Below are 14725 nucleotides of genomic sequence, written 5' to 3' on the forward strand. Positions count from 1 at the left end.
TATTTGATTTTATTTAAATGTATTTGTATTCATTGTTTTCTCCAATATTTTGTATAAAATGCGTGTGATTTTGAAAATGAGCGCAGCAGCAGCTGTATTTAGAGGCGTTGCAAATAATTTACCAACAGTGCACGAACTACAAGACGAGGCTGCCCAAGCAGCCGCAAACATACTTAAACATTAGCCATGAAACTCTCTTACAATAGAAATTACAAATCTAGTAAATTCTTTTGAAATTATGTAAAGGTAAAAATATATGTATTGTTTTTTGCCAATCTAAAGTTTATTTTAATGCATGCATATATTTTGTTATTTATTTAATTTTCGGTTGATTTTTTTGTGCATAAAACTCACTTGTTCACATATTTAATGAAACTTGTATTCATTTGAAAGAAATTTTAAATTTTTGCGTTTTGTTTTTCGAACACATTTTTATTATTAAACCATTAATTTTTTTTTCAAATTTAATTTTGAATTGTTTCTAACAGTTTTGAATAATAATAATAAATTCTTTTGGCAAGCTAATTATACTCATGCTTTCAACTAAAAATGATGGAAATATAATACAAATGAAAAAATATATTTAACACGAATATCGAATGCACTAAAAAATTGTTTGTTGAACCGCTAAAAAAAGCATACATACATATATATAATATACTAGAAATATGCGAAAATCTAACACATTTTATTTCTTTGTGACAATCCGGTTACAACTTGAAGAAGATGTTGTTACTTTCTTTTCCGATAAAAAAATGGGAATTTAAAAAGTAAAAAATTTCCCCTTAATGTAAATTTAAATATTCAAAATAAAAAAAAATAAATGTATTGTCTTATTAAATAGTGCAATACGTTTAAAATATTATACAAAAATATCAAATCAATCCGAGTAATAGTCTAAGAGATAAATGCTTTAGAAGTTCCGCCCATCAGGCCACGTCAGTACGAATGTAAAACTTTAAACGCATTTATCTCAAAACTCAATTTTTCAAGTCGGTGGACACTATAACTCAAATAGTTGTGAAGCGTTGTGTCTTTGAACGATTTATACCAATTGTAAACTTCCGACATGGTTAAGTTTCCGACATGGTTGAATCACCAAATGTTTTTTTTTTTTCAACATTTCCAACGTTTTGGCACAAGACATTTCGTTTGAAACACAAAATTTCACACAAACTCTTTCTTTAATATTTTTATCTATTTAAAATTAGAATTTTCGGGTACTTATTTGACTGACCGAAAATTTGACAAAAAGAGTGAGTTTTTAATTAAAATTCTGTCAAAAATTCAAATTTCAATATTTTTTTTTCGTTCGTTCATTAACTAGATTTATCCTTGTGCTATCGAAATATTTTTGGTTTATTGTTTTTAGATGAACCAATCATGAGTTATGATATCCACCGCAAGACCTTTTTTTGAACACGTCATGACAGATGAGGTGTCAGCGGCTGAGTTTTCGAAATTTTTAAATTAAAATTTTACCAAATACTTTTTATGCATGAATTGTTTACATGAAGTACATACACATATTATTGTAAATATTTAAAAAACGATTGTAAAAATACCGTTGTTTTAGCCTCTGAAACTCAACTAACCCCTTAAATACCATTTGAAAAGTAAAATTTTACCTTATTTCAATGATGAAACCTTGATTTTTGACGCATTCTGTTTCTCATTAAGTTTTCTGAGGCTCATATATTTTTTTTGAAATAATAATTCCTCATTTAATTTAATATAGAAATAATTTTACTTCTAATTAGAAATCTGCTGTCCTGGCTTAAAATATTTGCTTTACTAAAGTTCGAAAATATGTGTTTGTCGCTCATATTGTGGATTATTACAACTAGAAACAGTATTATTTGCTAAAGTATATTTAGAAAATTCTCATGATGCAATGACAAACATAAAAATTCAAATTTCGAAATTCGAAAATAAACTTCGAAAATTTTCGAAATTTCGTAATGTTATTTTTTTATCAGTGAAACAGATATGTAAAGCCTTACAGTAATCAATTTTTGTAAAATATTTATTTTTTTACTGTAACTATAACAGATATTTTGTTAAAAAAAAGTAAATTTTGTGCCGTTAATTTTTCGAAAATTGCGTTTTAACTAAATTTTGTATTTCAACTTTAAAGACAACTTTGTAATCGCTACTATAATTTGACTCATTTTTGTTAATGGCAAGTGGTTGCAGCGGCCTTTAAATTCACATACATTTATTTATATTTATATTATGCAGCTCATTTTCATTATCATATGCAGCGTAATAATAAAAAAACTCTGAACATTTTAAATGAAATTTAAAACCATAATTATTGACCGCAAAACCAATAACGGTAGTTCAAAACAAAAAATAAACCAAATGATAAACATATATAAATAAATATCGGACAACATATACATATATATATATTACACGCCAAGCCTTTTAAACGGTTTAGCGCTTCGCAGCTCAGTTTCGCATATCACATTCAATAATAAAATACATATTTATACTTTATTCATTGAGTGCAAACCATTTATATGTGAAAATGTATGCTGTTTATTCGTCATTGCGCTTGCATTGTGCGCCGCCTCACATTTCGTTTCTTTTTTCCACACCTTTTACATACATACAATAAACGTTTTGTTTGCGCGTCTCACAACTCAATAACAACAACAAAAAATTAATCAAAAAAATGTTTCGCATTTTCACAACAGTGTTTGTTCTTGTTGTTACAATTATGCTTACCAAAATTTAATATTCGTTTTATGTTTTTGTTTTTGTTACGTTCACCTTGTATTTGTATGGACAAATTTATTTTTATTTATACAGAAATATTTACTTATGCTTTTACTATATACATATTGCATTTATTGTTGATTTCGTTTTCAGTTTATTAAATATACAATTTTTTTTCGTTGTTTATATCTTTCTTTTACTTTTAAAACACCAACAAAATATCAACAAATCAAACGACCAACAACAACAACAACTTGTTGTTATGCGTAGGTTTAAATGAAGACGGCTCTTTTATTGGCCAATATGGACGTAAAGGACTTTGATTGCAAACAGTATAAGTTTAAGCCATTCTATGTATTTGTACCACGTCAATCGCACACAACAGCAACACAACCATGACATAAAGCGTCGGTCCACGATAACAGCAAAATTAGCAAAGCAACAGCAACAAAACACGATTTTGATTACTGCCAAACAGAACTTAGCTAATAGCGCCTTAAACATAAAAGAAATAAGTGAAATTTGTGTTTTTTTTCTACTTCTTGAAAATCAAAACGATGCAGCTCTGAATCTCTCAACAATAAATTAAGCACGAGCAAATTTTATAAACCGAAACAGTTATTTTTTTTTTTTTTGTATAATATGTACTAAAACAAATTACAATCACTACTGCTTTGCAAACGCGAAACCGTTATTTAATTTTATGTCAATAAGTATGTATACAAATAATTAATATAAATAAATAAATTTTAAATTCATCCATACGCCAACATAACCACATACGCGTGTACACGCGCATAACCGTTTGATACGAACGCGAAAAAAGCTGTGTGCGCGCATGCGTAGACATATTTGAAATTCGCTTGTATTTTTTTTTTAACTATATGTAGTTTAAAGTGTGTTTTATAAAAAATGTAAACAAAATCTACTTTTATACCGTACCACAATATAATTTATTTTTATGTTTCAATTTTATTTTAATTTTTTTTATATAAATTCGTGCAAAGCATTTGTATATGTCGTATGCGTTGATTTAAATTTTATTTTTTTTTTATTTTACTTTAATTTTAATTTCCTGTGTTTAGTATTTAGTTAACATATTTGTGTAATCTTTTATTTTTTTTATAAATTTTTTACTCTCTCTCTCTCTCTCTTTTATACATATAAAGTTAGTGTTTTTAATGAGTAATTTTTAGCATTAATGTTAAAGTTAAAGAAGTTAAAACAAGCAATCGAAACGTTTTGTAATGTTAATGTAAATTAAACAACAACAAAAAGAGGAGTAAACAAAACAAAAAAGAGAAAAACAATTTTTTAAAATAAGCTATTTGTGTACCTATCATTTTCGTATTAAACAAAAAACACTTAAAATGAATGAATTTAATAATAAATAAATGAAAAACGAAAATGTGTAACACATGGAAAACAACAACAATACATGTTTTTGTTACAATCGACATGCATAATTTAGTGGTAGGGACATGTAATTTAAAACAAACTACCTATGGAAGAACTGCAACTGGTGATATAAGAGAAAAAGATACTTACATAACCTCTAGCAGATAGAAAAATCTTTAAATTTAAATTTGTTGGTATACAATATAACCTTAAACAGATATAAAACCCTATAATTTTTTTAATTAAAAAGAAATTAAATATTTAAACAAAATATTTAAACTGTTTGGCAGCGAACTTATTATTCAAGACAAATCAATCTTTATGGAGACCACTAATTTCCATTAAAACAAATTCATCTCTTTCTCAACTCGAATAGCCTTTTCGCACAGGAGCTAATTGATCAATTAACCGGCTTTTGTATCATTAAAGCGCTGATTTAGATCGATTTATCATACAGAATAAAAATCTATTTTTTGTACTAAATTTTGAATTGAATTTTACACGAGTTGAAAATGAAATACAACTCTGCGACAAATAACGAATTTATATGTAATACTACTCAACGGTAGATGTCACTGCTGAAAATAATGCTTGAAATAATGATTGTTTTTATTAAGAAAATTGCAATCAGATAAATTGCAAAAATATATAACAGCTGATCGGTTATTGAGTAGCCGGAAGTGCGAAGGACAAAAACTGGTTTGTCAATTAATATTTTAATTGATCAATTAATTTGGCTGTGCGAAAAGGCTATAGCGGGTTATTAGAAGAAATTTCAATATTTGCTGAATGCAGTTCAAGCTAAAATTTGAAGGAAAATATAGTGTTATGAAAAGTTGCATTATTTTAATTATGAAATATTTAATTTTTTAAATTTAGGAGATTATACTTTAATGGTAGTATAGCTTTGGTTTGATTTTTTTTTTTAACTCATAAAAAATCTCACTTCTAAAATGTGTATAAGTTTGAGGTTATATTTGAATTTAAAAAATTAGCAGACTCAACAAATTTTGATTGATTGCTGATTGATTTAAGACTAGCTCGAAAAGATTATTTTAACAATTTTATTTTATTTTTTAGCAACATATTAATTTTGATTTCGTACCGCTAAAAAAAACTTTCGCACTTTCGTTTTAATATTGTAAATGAACGTAAATACGTAAATAAGGTAAGCAATTTAATTTGATAGATTTTATTATTATTATTTAGTGTAGATTTGAAAATTTGCATGGCATGTTTTTCTGATTTTTTTTAATTAAATAATTTGTTAATTAAAATTAAATAATTATTAATTATATATATATTTTTTTCTGTTTTAATTTTAATAATTATTATTAATTAGTTATAATTTACGTTTTAATTTTTTTAAATTAAATAATTATTAATTATATTTTTTTTTTGTTTTATTTAAATAATTATTATTAATTGGTTATAATTTATGTTTTAATTTTTTGTTTTAAATTAAATAATTATTTTTTTCGAACATTGCATTTTACTTTTTTCTTTATTACTTTCTGGTTTTCAACATAAATTTGTTTTTTTTTTTATTTTTTGTTTATATTTTCTAAATAATCATATTATTTTTAGTTGGTTTTAACTTTTTGTTTATTGAAATTTAAATTCTACATTAATATTTAATTTTCCTGATTTTTTTTTACAATTAAAACAACCATAAACTAATTCTATCACTACACATAATTATTCAAAAAAAAAAATAATAAATGATTTAAAAAAATGTTTACTAAAGCACACAAAAAAAAAAATCATTAAAAAAATAATAAAAAATAAAAATACAAATTACCCCCAACGTCTAAGCAGCAAAGCAAAAAACGCAAACTAATTACTCTCACCCACTATTCTTGGTCTTGGTCCATCTATTTTACGCGGTTGTAGGCTTAACAACACAACTTTATCAATTTCAAGCTTTAAATTAACAAAAATCTTTCAAACACACACACATACTTATTCCACAACTAATTCCATTCCCTTCATTTCACTTTACAGCTCAATTCACCGAGGATGGCTCCTTCATCGGTCAATATGTGCCGGGTAAGCTGCAGCCGCCAGTCAGTCCACAACCTATAAATAATACGCCAGCAGCGCATCAGTCGTCACCAACAGCGCCGCCAGCACCCACAGCACAGGGCGGCACTTCCTCGAACACACCTGCAGTGGCCACCTATGTTTAGGAGCAGCAACTGCAGCAATAACAACAACAAAACCAACAAATTTTTAACAACCACAGCAATCGTGAAGGCATAAAAGCGGAAGTTACAACAAAGTGCAAGTAAATAAGTAAGGGCGTACGAGCAGCGAAAATTTGAATGCGCGACGAGGCTAACGGTGTGTATAATTTGTAGCGATTTCAATTAGGTAAGCGGAGTTATATGTAAAGTGAAATGACTTTGATAAGCGTTGGCAATTTATCAAATATCCATTTCACCATGTGGTTTGTAGTTGGGAATAGCGTTGCGTGGGCGTTTGTGTATTGTCTTAAGTGAAATTTATACGATTATTTAGTGTCGGGAAATAATTTAGAGAGTGGAAATTAAAATACGATAAACGATGGGTGAATAAAGAATATAAAAATTTTTAATGCTAGTAATATGAAGGACAGTACATAAAATGAAGGGAAAAAGTAGAATTTATAAGCAAAAATCGAATTTTAATTTTGCTATGCTTTATATGGATTGTTGTAGTGCTGCATTTAAGGTCTTTGCATAAATTTTGATTTTTTTTTTTAATTTTTCTTACAAAAAATAGATTTTAAAATTTACAATTTTACAAAAACTGCAGCACTACAAGCGTTATATGTAAGCTATTAATGCGGAGAAAGCAAAATGCGCCTTTTTTCTAAATATTTTCTAAACAAAACCCAAATTATAAAAAAAACAATACACCCACAACACACTAAATCAAATGTACTATTTATATTTATTAAATGTATTGGTAATTGTAGCTTGTTTAAGCCAATGTTTTTGCATTAGATTGTTGTTGCTATTACTATAATAAATAGCAGCTGTAGAATAAACAGAATATTAATAGCCTTTTCACACAGTCAAATTAATTGATCAATGAAAATTTTAATTGAGAAACCAGTTTTTGCACTTCATACTGCCGGTTAGTCGATAAACGATCAGCTGTTATACATTTTTGCTTTTGCTTTCAATAAGAAGTTGATTGGTATTTTCTCAATAAACACATTCATTTTTTCCAGCTGCAATATCTACCGTCGAGTAGTATTACGTACAAATACGTTCTTTGTCGCAGAGTTGCATTTAATTTTCAAGTCGATTGAATTAAAAATTAGTGTAGAAAAATTAGATTTTTAGTTTGTATGGCTAATCGATCAAAATCAGCGTTTAATCGAGCATTTTCAAGTCGATTGAAATTCAATTAAAAATTAATGTAGATTTTTATTTGGTATGGCTAATCGATCAAAATCAGCGTCTTAATCGAGCAGTGGCCGGTTAATAGATCAATTAGCGCCGGTGTGAAGAGGCTATAATAAGTTACTTTCAGTTCAGTTCAATTAAATATAGCGTTAAATCCCTATATTTTATGCCAAAATCATTAAATATTACATTTTGAAACAAAAAATACTTGAAATTTGAGTTGCATTGCAAAAAACAAAAATTAATTAAAAATACTTTGGCAAGCCTTATACGTTGAGCTTACACGGAAAAATACAAATATTAAGCGGAAATTAATTTCCATTTTAATTTACGCAAAGCCTTTAGATGTAAATGTAAACCAGTATGTACGTGCGTGTGAACTGTTACATACAACTTAAACGAATCTCAATATGTGTATGGTAAAAATAAAATAAAAAAAATTAAAAATAATTTATAAAATAAAAAAAAATTAAAAATAATTTATAAATAAAAAAAGTAAAAAATATTACAATAAAAAATCGTATGAGCATGGAAAATATTTGAATTTCCAAATTTTTCCACAATATTTTTAATTGACACTTATATACGTCATTTAACTGCAGAACAGTAGATGGAAAAAATTATGCTAGCTATTGAAATGAGCACACACAATGCAAAAGCTTATTGTTGTGAATATCATTTGCGCTGCCAGTGTTTATAAAATGCAACAAAAACATAAAAAACAAACAAAATCATATACGAAATAGTAATTTTATGCTAAAGTTAAACTATATTATAAATGTGTATGTAAAAGCGTTTTCATTAGTGTAAAAGTATTGCTTTTTACACAACGAAAATAAAGTGGAATATACCTACATATATACGAAAAAATATATAAATTTGTAAATTATATATCGAATTGCCGTACACGCGTAAAAAAATTCTGTTAATGACTACTTTAGCAGTTGGATGCTTGATTTTTATTGAAATAATTTTTTCAATAATTTGCAGAATTTTTTTTTTTAATTAAAAAAAAAGTGGAACTTGAAATAAATGAAACATCTCGAAACTAATTTATACTCATTGAACTCGAATCGAATTAACTCAAATCTAAATAATAATCATATTTAGTTTCATATTAAACAGCTTATGCGCCTAAAAATATGCTAAAGCTAAAACTCAATCGAATATTTACACATACACAGAGCTCTCTAAGACAGAAAATAAATAAAATAAAATTTATACTCAAATTTCCTGGAAGTGTGTATAAAAACTAAGCTTAGTTAAGTAAAAATGGCATTGATTTAAACAAAAATCTGCATTCAATAATAAATTTCCAATAAGCAAAATTGTGCTATTTGTTTTTGTATTGCATTATTATTTACCGATTTAATTACTACAGTCTTGCATTGCACTAAGCAAAAAATGAAAACAATAAATATAAAGTTTAGTAAAAAGAAATGCATTATTTTCCAATAGACGGCTTTAGTAAACCGTGAGCCGCGTTGTATAAGTGCAATTGAAATAATGTATACCTCTTTACTATACCCATTAATATCAATTTAACAAATGATTTTTTGTTGTAAGAAAAGCAAAGGTTGATGCAATTTAAATTTAAATTAATAATAATGTATAATTAATTTTCGTTTTGTAACACGTCCATAGTTTGTAATTACTTAAAGAGAAAATGCATTTTTTAACTTTAAAAACATACATATAAGTAAATACAGTTGAACTTCCATAACTCGAACTCTTGAATTGGCAATAGAAGTCAAATTTCATACAAAATACCCTCCGTAACTCGGAAGTGTTTTTATGGATTATGATGATTCGAATTAAGGAAGTTCAACTTGATGTAAAATATTTTATTTTATTTTTTTTTTGAATCAAGAGAAGAGAAAAAAATAGTTTAAACTTGCTAGAAAATTTGTAAAATGCTGCTTGAAATATAAATAAATAAATAAACGAAAATACAGCTGAAATCAAGCAGCAATAAGTAGCAACTCAATACCACACACACACACATGTAATGGCCATGGATTTGGTCGGCAAACTTTTAGCACGCACTGTGACACATATAGTGCTAACAGCTAATTGTATGTGCGCTAATTAATTTAATTAAAAAAAAGTGTGCGATTTTTTACAAATCAAAAATTTACACGTACAATATATAATAATGTGAATTACACAGAATTTTATATAAATTTTTCTAATTATAAAAATTTCATTTTTAAATATGTACGCATAAGTGTAATTAAACGTGTAGTGTTTTTAATTTTTCTTTTATTTTTTTCCTTGTCAACAACCCATCCAGTGATTCGTTTAAATTCCGTTCTAACCACACTTAAACTAATTGTTTAATTAAATGTTAAATTTATATGATTAATATATTACACAAATATACATATATATAAAATTGATATATATATATATATATATATATATAGGTACTGCAATGAATAATGAAATATTTAATAATAAAATACTAAAAAAATAAAAAACCGAAAAATTTGTTTTAATTTGCAATATGAATATTTCCAATCAGCGAACAGATATTTATATTTTCATTAAGGTAATGTACAATTTTTAAATGTATTTGAGTTTTCGTATTGTTTATATTTTCTGCATAAAAATTCAAATAAAAAAAAATTGTAATAAAAAAAATTTTAAATTAAACACAAAATTTCACCATATTAATAATCATATGTACTCCATTTATTTAATATTTTATTGTATAATCTTTTTTAATTAAGTTAACTTCAAAATCTTGCGTTTCATAAAATTAATAACTACAATGTATCAATAAATTCACCTGCACCCTTGCACCCGCATAACCCATCGAGAAGAGAGTACGCAAACAATTTATGCAATAAAATATATAAAATATACTACATACATACATACACATACAATTTTATATCAATAATTACAATACAGCTATCTGTGAATGCGAAGTATACATACATACATACATATATATTTCGGCTAGTTACATCTATATACACACAAATTAACTTTTTAATATAAAGCATAAAAATTAAACAATAAAGAAAGTGAAAAAAAAGAAAAATTATTTATTCTGCTTTAAATGTATGAAATGTCAAGATGTGATATAAGACGTAGCAAATTAAGCGATTTCACTAACAGTTTACTTATCAAATAAATATATAATAAATAAATAACCTTTCTAAAGAACCTATCAGTAAGTATTTTCAGCAAAACAGGCATACTTGTTTGGTACTGCTTGTGGATTATATTATAACTTATATTTATAAACACCTAAAAATTAGTTAAATATTATTAAACACAACGATTCAAGTGGAATATTAATTAAAACCAATTAAACACTTGAGTAATTCTAATAAATCCAATACTTACTAGAACTTTTAATATTTTAACACACAATTTGTATAGCTAATATAATTTTAATATAGAAATAATTAATTCTAAAATGTAATTTCTAACACTGCCGATTTGCGCAATGCGTATATCCAAAGTAATTAGAAATACTTCAAATATGTAGTTCAATAATTCAATACAACATTACAACAACAAAATATTTAAACAAAGTAAGTATAAATTGAAATGGAGCAACATGCTTGTTATCATTTTAAAGCAGGACACACACAGAAATCTACATTATAGACAATTTTAAACAATTAAATGCAGAATACTTAATTTTAGAATAAATTATAAATTTCAATATAATAAATATTAGAGGAAGAATTTATATTCATTGGAAGTTTCAAAGCCGGACACGATACATCAACAAACTAGGTGACTCACAGCAATATCACTAATTATGAGGACGCGGCTCAAATCAAGAATGATAAAATAGAAGAAATTAAAGAAAGCAGGCTTGGTTCCAATGATCAAGGGTAACAATGAGTTATTTAACAGAAAAAGGCAAAAATTAAAACACTAGAATCCACAATTGTCGGGGAAACGAACAAAAAAACAGAGATGCTCCAATTAATTAATGGAAATTTTTCTTTAAAACAATAAATTAGTTAGTAATAAATGCATGTCTGATTTCTATTGACATAATTACGACTCATCAATATTTATTTACATACAAAAAAAAACTCGACAACTCAATTAAAGACTATATATAAAAAACAAATTCACAAAAACAAAAAATATTTTGGCTGAGAATAAATATTTATAGAAAAACATATTTGCATATTTAAGGCATATGAAGGCGCATATAATAATATTTATATTAGGAATTCATAAATGTATTAAATTTAGAGAAAAATATACGAAATATATATAACTGGGAACTAAATCAAACACATACATACATAGTTAAAACAATAAAGCAAAATAACAAGTAAATTTATAGTAATTCAAGCATTAAAGAAAAAAACAAAGAAAATGTGTAATAATTATTAATATTTAATATTTATATTATAATATACAAATGTATTTTAATTAAAAATTGTATTTGTAACGCATGATGCTGAAGCGTTTAAATTATTAAATAAAGCATATAAAATATATTATTCAACAGACTGACAAGCGTTTTTATTGTTTTAAAATTATTTAACAAAAAAAAATTGCAAATCAAAATTACAAAAAAAAAAATATTTTTATTTATTTCTTTTTGTAACTTCAGTGCAACACTGTATGTATTGAACGAAACGTAATTTTCTTTCGTCAAGTACCAATGACAGTCATGTGATGACTTATGACATTTTGTCAGAGTGTTGGTAGTCGATAAAGCGAATACTGGAAAATATACAGAAAAAGTAATTTTCTTTAGAGAATTCTTTGCCATTTCGTAGTCTTTTTGCGTGCCACACACAGCAACTGCAGGTGTCGAATCTAACCCAAATTCAATCAAGTTGCATGCAAATCGTTTATTAGTTGCAATAAACTAAACTTTTGTAAGTCGCCGTGCGTAACAAAGAAAGCTGAAAAAATGAGTGAAGGTTGTTATTTCAATATTGATGGTGGCTACTTGGAAGGTTTGTGCCGTGGTTTCAAGTGTGGCATACTGAAGCAATCGGACTACCTAAATCTGGTGCAGTGTGAAACTCTGGAAGGTAAGTGCGTCGGAATACATGAAATCTGGGACATTGAGTTGATTTTCCCCGAGCGTAGCAAAGCAATTGTAACGGGGTGGTATTGGTCATGTGACACATAATTGATAGTGCGAGTGTATGTGTGCATTTGCAAAGTGAAAATAAAGTGTAGAAGAGTACGGTGGGGCGTTTGCTATGTAATGAAATGTCAAACTCATGGGGAATGTCTTGTGATTTATTTTTAATTTATCGAGTGTTTTTAATATTCTTTATTTGTTTGTAGATTTGAAATTGCACCTGCAGAGTACCGATTATGGCAGTTTCTTGGCCAATGAACCATCACCACTTTCCGTTTCGGTCATTGATGACAAGCTACGCGAGAAACTTGTCATTGAATTCCAGCATCTTCGTAATCATGCTGTAGAGCCATTGGCCAGCTTCTTGGACTTCATCACCTATGGTTATATGATTGATAACATCATTTTGCTCATCACTGGTACTTTACATCAACGTCCAATTTCTGAATTGATACCCAAATGTCATCCATTGGGTAGTTTCGAACAAATGGAGGCAATTCATGTTGCTGCCACACCAGCTGAGTTGTACAACGCTGTATTGGTTGATACACCATTGGCGCCATTCTTTGTTGATTGTATTTCCGAACAGGATTTGGATGAGATGAACATTGAAATCATTCGTAACACTTTGTACAAGGCCTACTTGGAGGCTTTCTATGAATTCTGCAAGAAGTTGGGTGGCACCACTGCAGATGTTATGTGCGAAATCTTGGCTGTAAGCTTGTGTGATAATTTTTTAATTATAAGTGTTGGTTTAATTAGAAGTTTATGTATTTAACAGTTTGAAGCCGATCGTCGTGCCATTATCATCACGATTAACTCTTTCGGTACTGAATTGTCCAAAGATGATCGCGCCAAGTTGTATCCCCGCTGCGGCAACATGCACCCAGATGGTTTGGCGGCTTTGGCACGCGCTGATGACTACGAACAGGTGAAGACGGTAGCAGAGTATTATGCAGAATATGCTGCACTCTTCGATGGCTCCGGCACCAATCCCGGCGATAAGACACTTGAAGATAAATTCTTCGAGCATGAAGTGAAACTCAATGTTTACGCTTTTATGCAACAATTCCACTTTGGTGTCTTCTATGCGTACTTGAAGCTGAAGGAACAAGAGTGCCGCAATATTGTGTGGATCTCGGAGTGTGTGGCCCAGAAGCATCGTGCGAAAATCGACAACTACATACCCATTTTCTAAATCACAAATCACATTATTGTTGTTCTTTTTGGGTTGTTGCTGTCCCTCGTGTGAGTTTTACGTATTTCTTCGATTGAAATAAATAAATCACATTTATTTTGTTCGATCAAATAGTGCGCTTAAACTAACGCGTGTAAATGAATTGTTAACAGTATCTTTTTGCATGTATATATACAAATATAAATTAATTTACTTGATTCGCAAATTGTGCTCTGCGTTAGTAGGAAATGTATTAAATTTCGTTTCAGTATAAACTTATTGGTAAATCCATTTTGTGAATATTATTAAAATACATAAGCATACATATACCTACATGCAAATATATTAAATGAATGTTCACAAGTACATATAAATATATGGAACGTTACTGTATTAAAAAACATATTGTGCAAATATAAATATCAACAAAAATAGATTACCATAAATGATCTATATATTAAAATTAATAAAATTTATTTCCAGACATTCCTTATATGCCAACTGACTCAATTATATTTCAATGTCTATAGATATATGTACATATATATATATATCGGGTAAGATATATAGTAATGCATGCAGCCAAAGCATTTGTTTATTGTCTTCAAATTTAAATCTAATCGGTATTTCGATTTTAGTTCAAATTGTTGTATGGTAAAACACCAATATATGTTTTTAATAAACAAATAAAAATATATATTATTTATAAATAATGAAATAAACATCAATAGTTTTACAAATTCAATTATATATAAAATAATATACAATAAACATATCTCCTACTTCCTAAATTAAAAAAAAAATATTTTTATTGATTATATTTTTTATATAAATTGCTATGACATGATGTTTTCTATAATAACTCCAATACGCCGGAATTCCTCTCATTCGAAATATTGGGCATTATTTCTTCTCGTCTCTCAATTTCATGAAAGCATGTGGCAACAC

At 27.4% G+C, this 14725-nt stretch overlaps 2 protein-coding genes across 12 annotated transcripts in view; both read left to right on the top strand.

The window, feature by feature from the left end:
* Positions 1 to 8296, top strand: part of Nrg (neuroglian) — a 113095-nt gene extending 104799 nt beyond the window's left edge. For 6 of the 11 annotated variants that reach the window (XM_011186791.3, XM_011186789.3, XM_011186790.3 and 3 more), the window contains exon 9: positions 6127 to 8296. In XM_011186791.3, coding sequence (XP_011185093.1) covers positions 6127 to 6311 — 185 coding nt within the window. In that variant the 3' untranslated portion in view covers positions 6312 to 8296. Of the gene's footprint in view, positions 1 to 86; positions 247 to 2994; positions 3536 to 5202; positions 5291 to 6126 lie in introns of those variants that run through there. The other 5 variants (XR_008471373.1, XR_851789.3, XR_851790.3 and 2 more) reach the window with 5 other exon arrangements.
* Positions 8297 to 12189: 3893 nt separating this feature from the next.
* LOC105213742 (V-type proton ATPase subunit d 1) lies at positions 12190 to 14282 on the top strand. The gene is made up of 3 exons (XM_011186794.3): positions 12190 to 12544; positions 12807 to 13315; positions 13382 to 14282. Exons 1-3 carry the CDS (start codon positions 12421 to 12423, stop codon positions 13796 to 13798), a joined length of 1050 nt encoding a protein of 349 aa, XP_011185096.1. The 5' UTR covers positions 12190 to 12420; the 3' UTR covers positions 13799 to 14282.
* The last annotated feature ends 443 nt before the right edge of the window (positions 14283 to 14725 follow it).

This window comes from Zeugodacus cucurbitae, chromosome 5, assembly GCF_028554725.1.
Source record: "Zeugodacus cucurbitae isolate PBARC_wt_2022May chromosome 5, idZeuCucr1.2, whole genome shotgun sequence".
Taxonomy (NCBI): Eukaryota; Metazoa; Arthropoda; class Insecta; order Diptera; family Tephritidae; genus Zeugodacus; species Zeugodacus cucurbitae.

Bases quoted from the DNA above. Each gene is read 5' to 3' on its own strand.
- LOC105213742 (XM_011186794.3), top strand. From the start codon at position 12,421: ATGAGTGAAGGTTGTTATTTCAATATTGATGGTGGCTACTTGGAAGGT. The intron at 12,545-12,806 runs GTAAGTGCGTCG...ATTTGTTTGTAG, and splicing joins GCAGTGTGAAACTCTGGAAG to ATTTGAAATTGCACCTGCAG. The intron at 13,316-13,381 runs GTAAGCTTGTGT...TGTATTTAACAG, and splicing joins TTATGTGCGAAATCTTGGCT to TTTGAAGCCGATCGTCGTGC.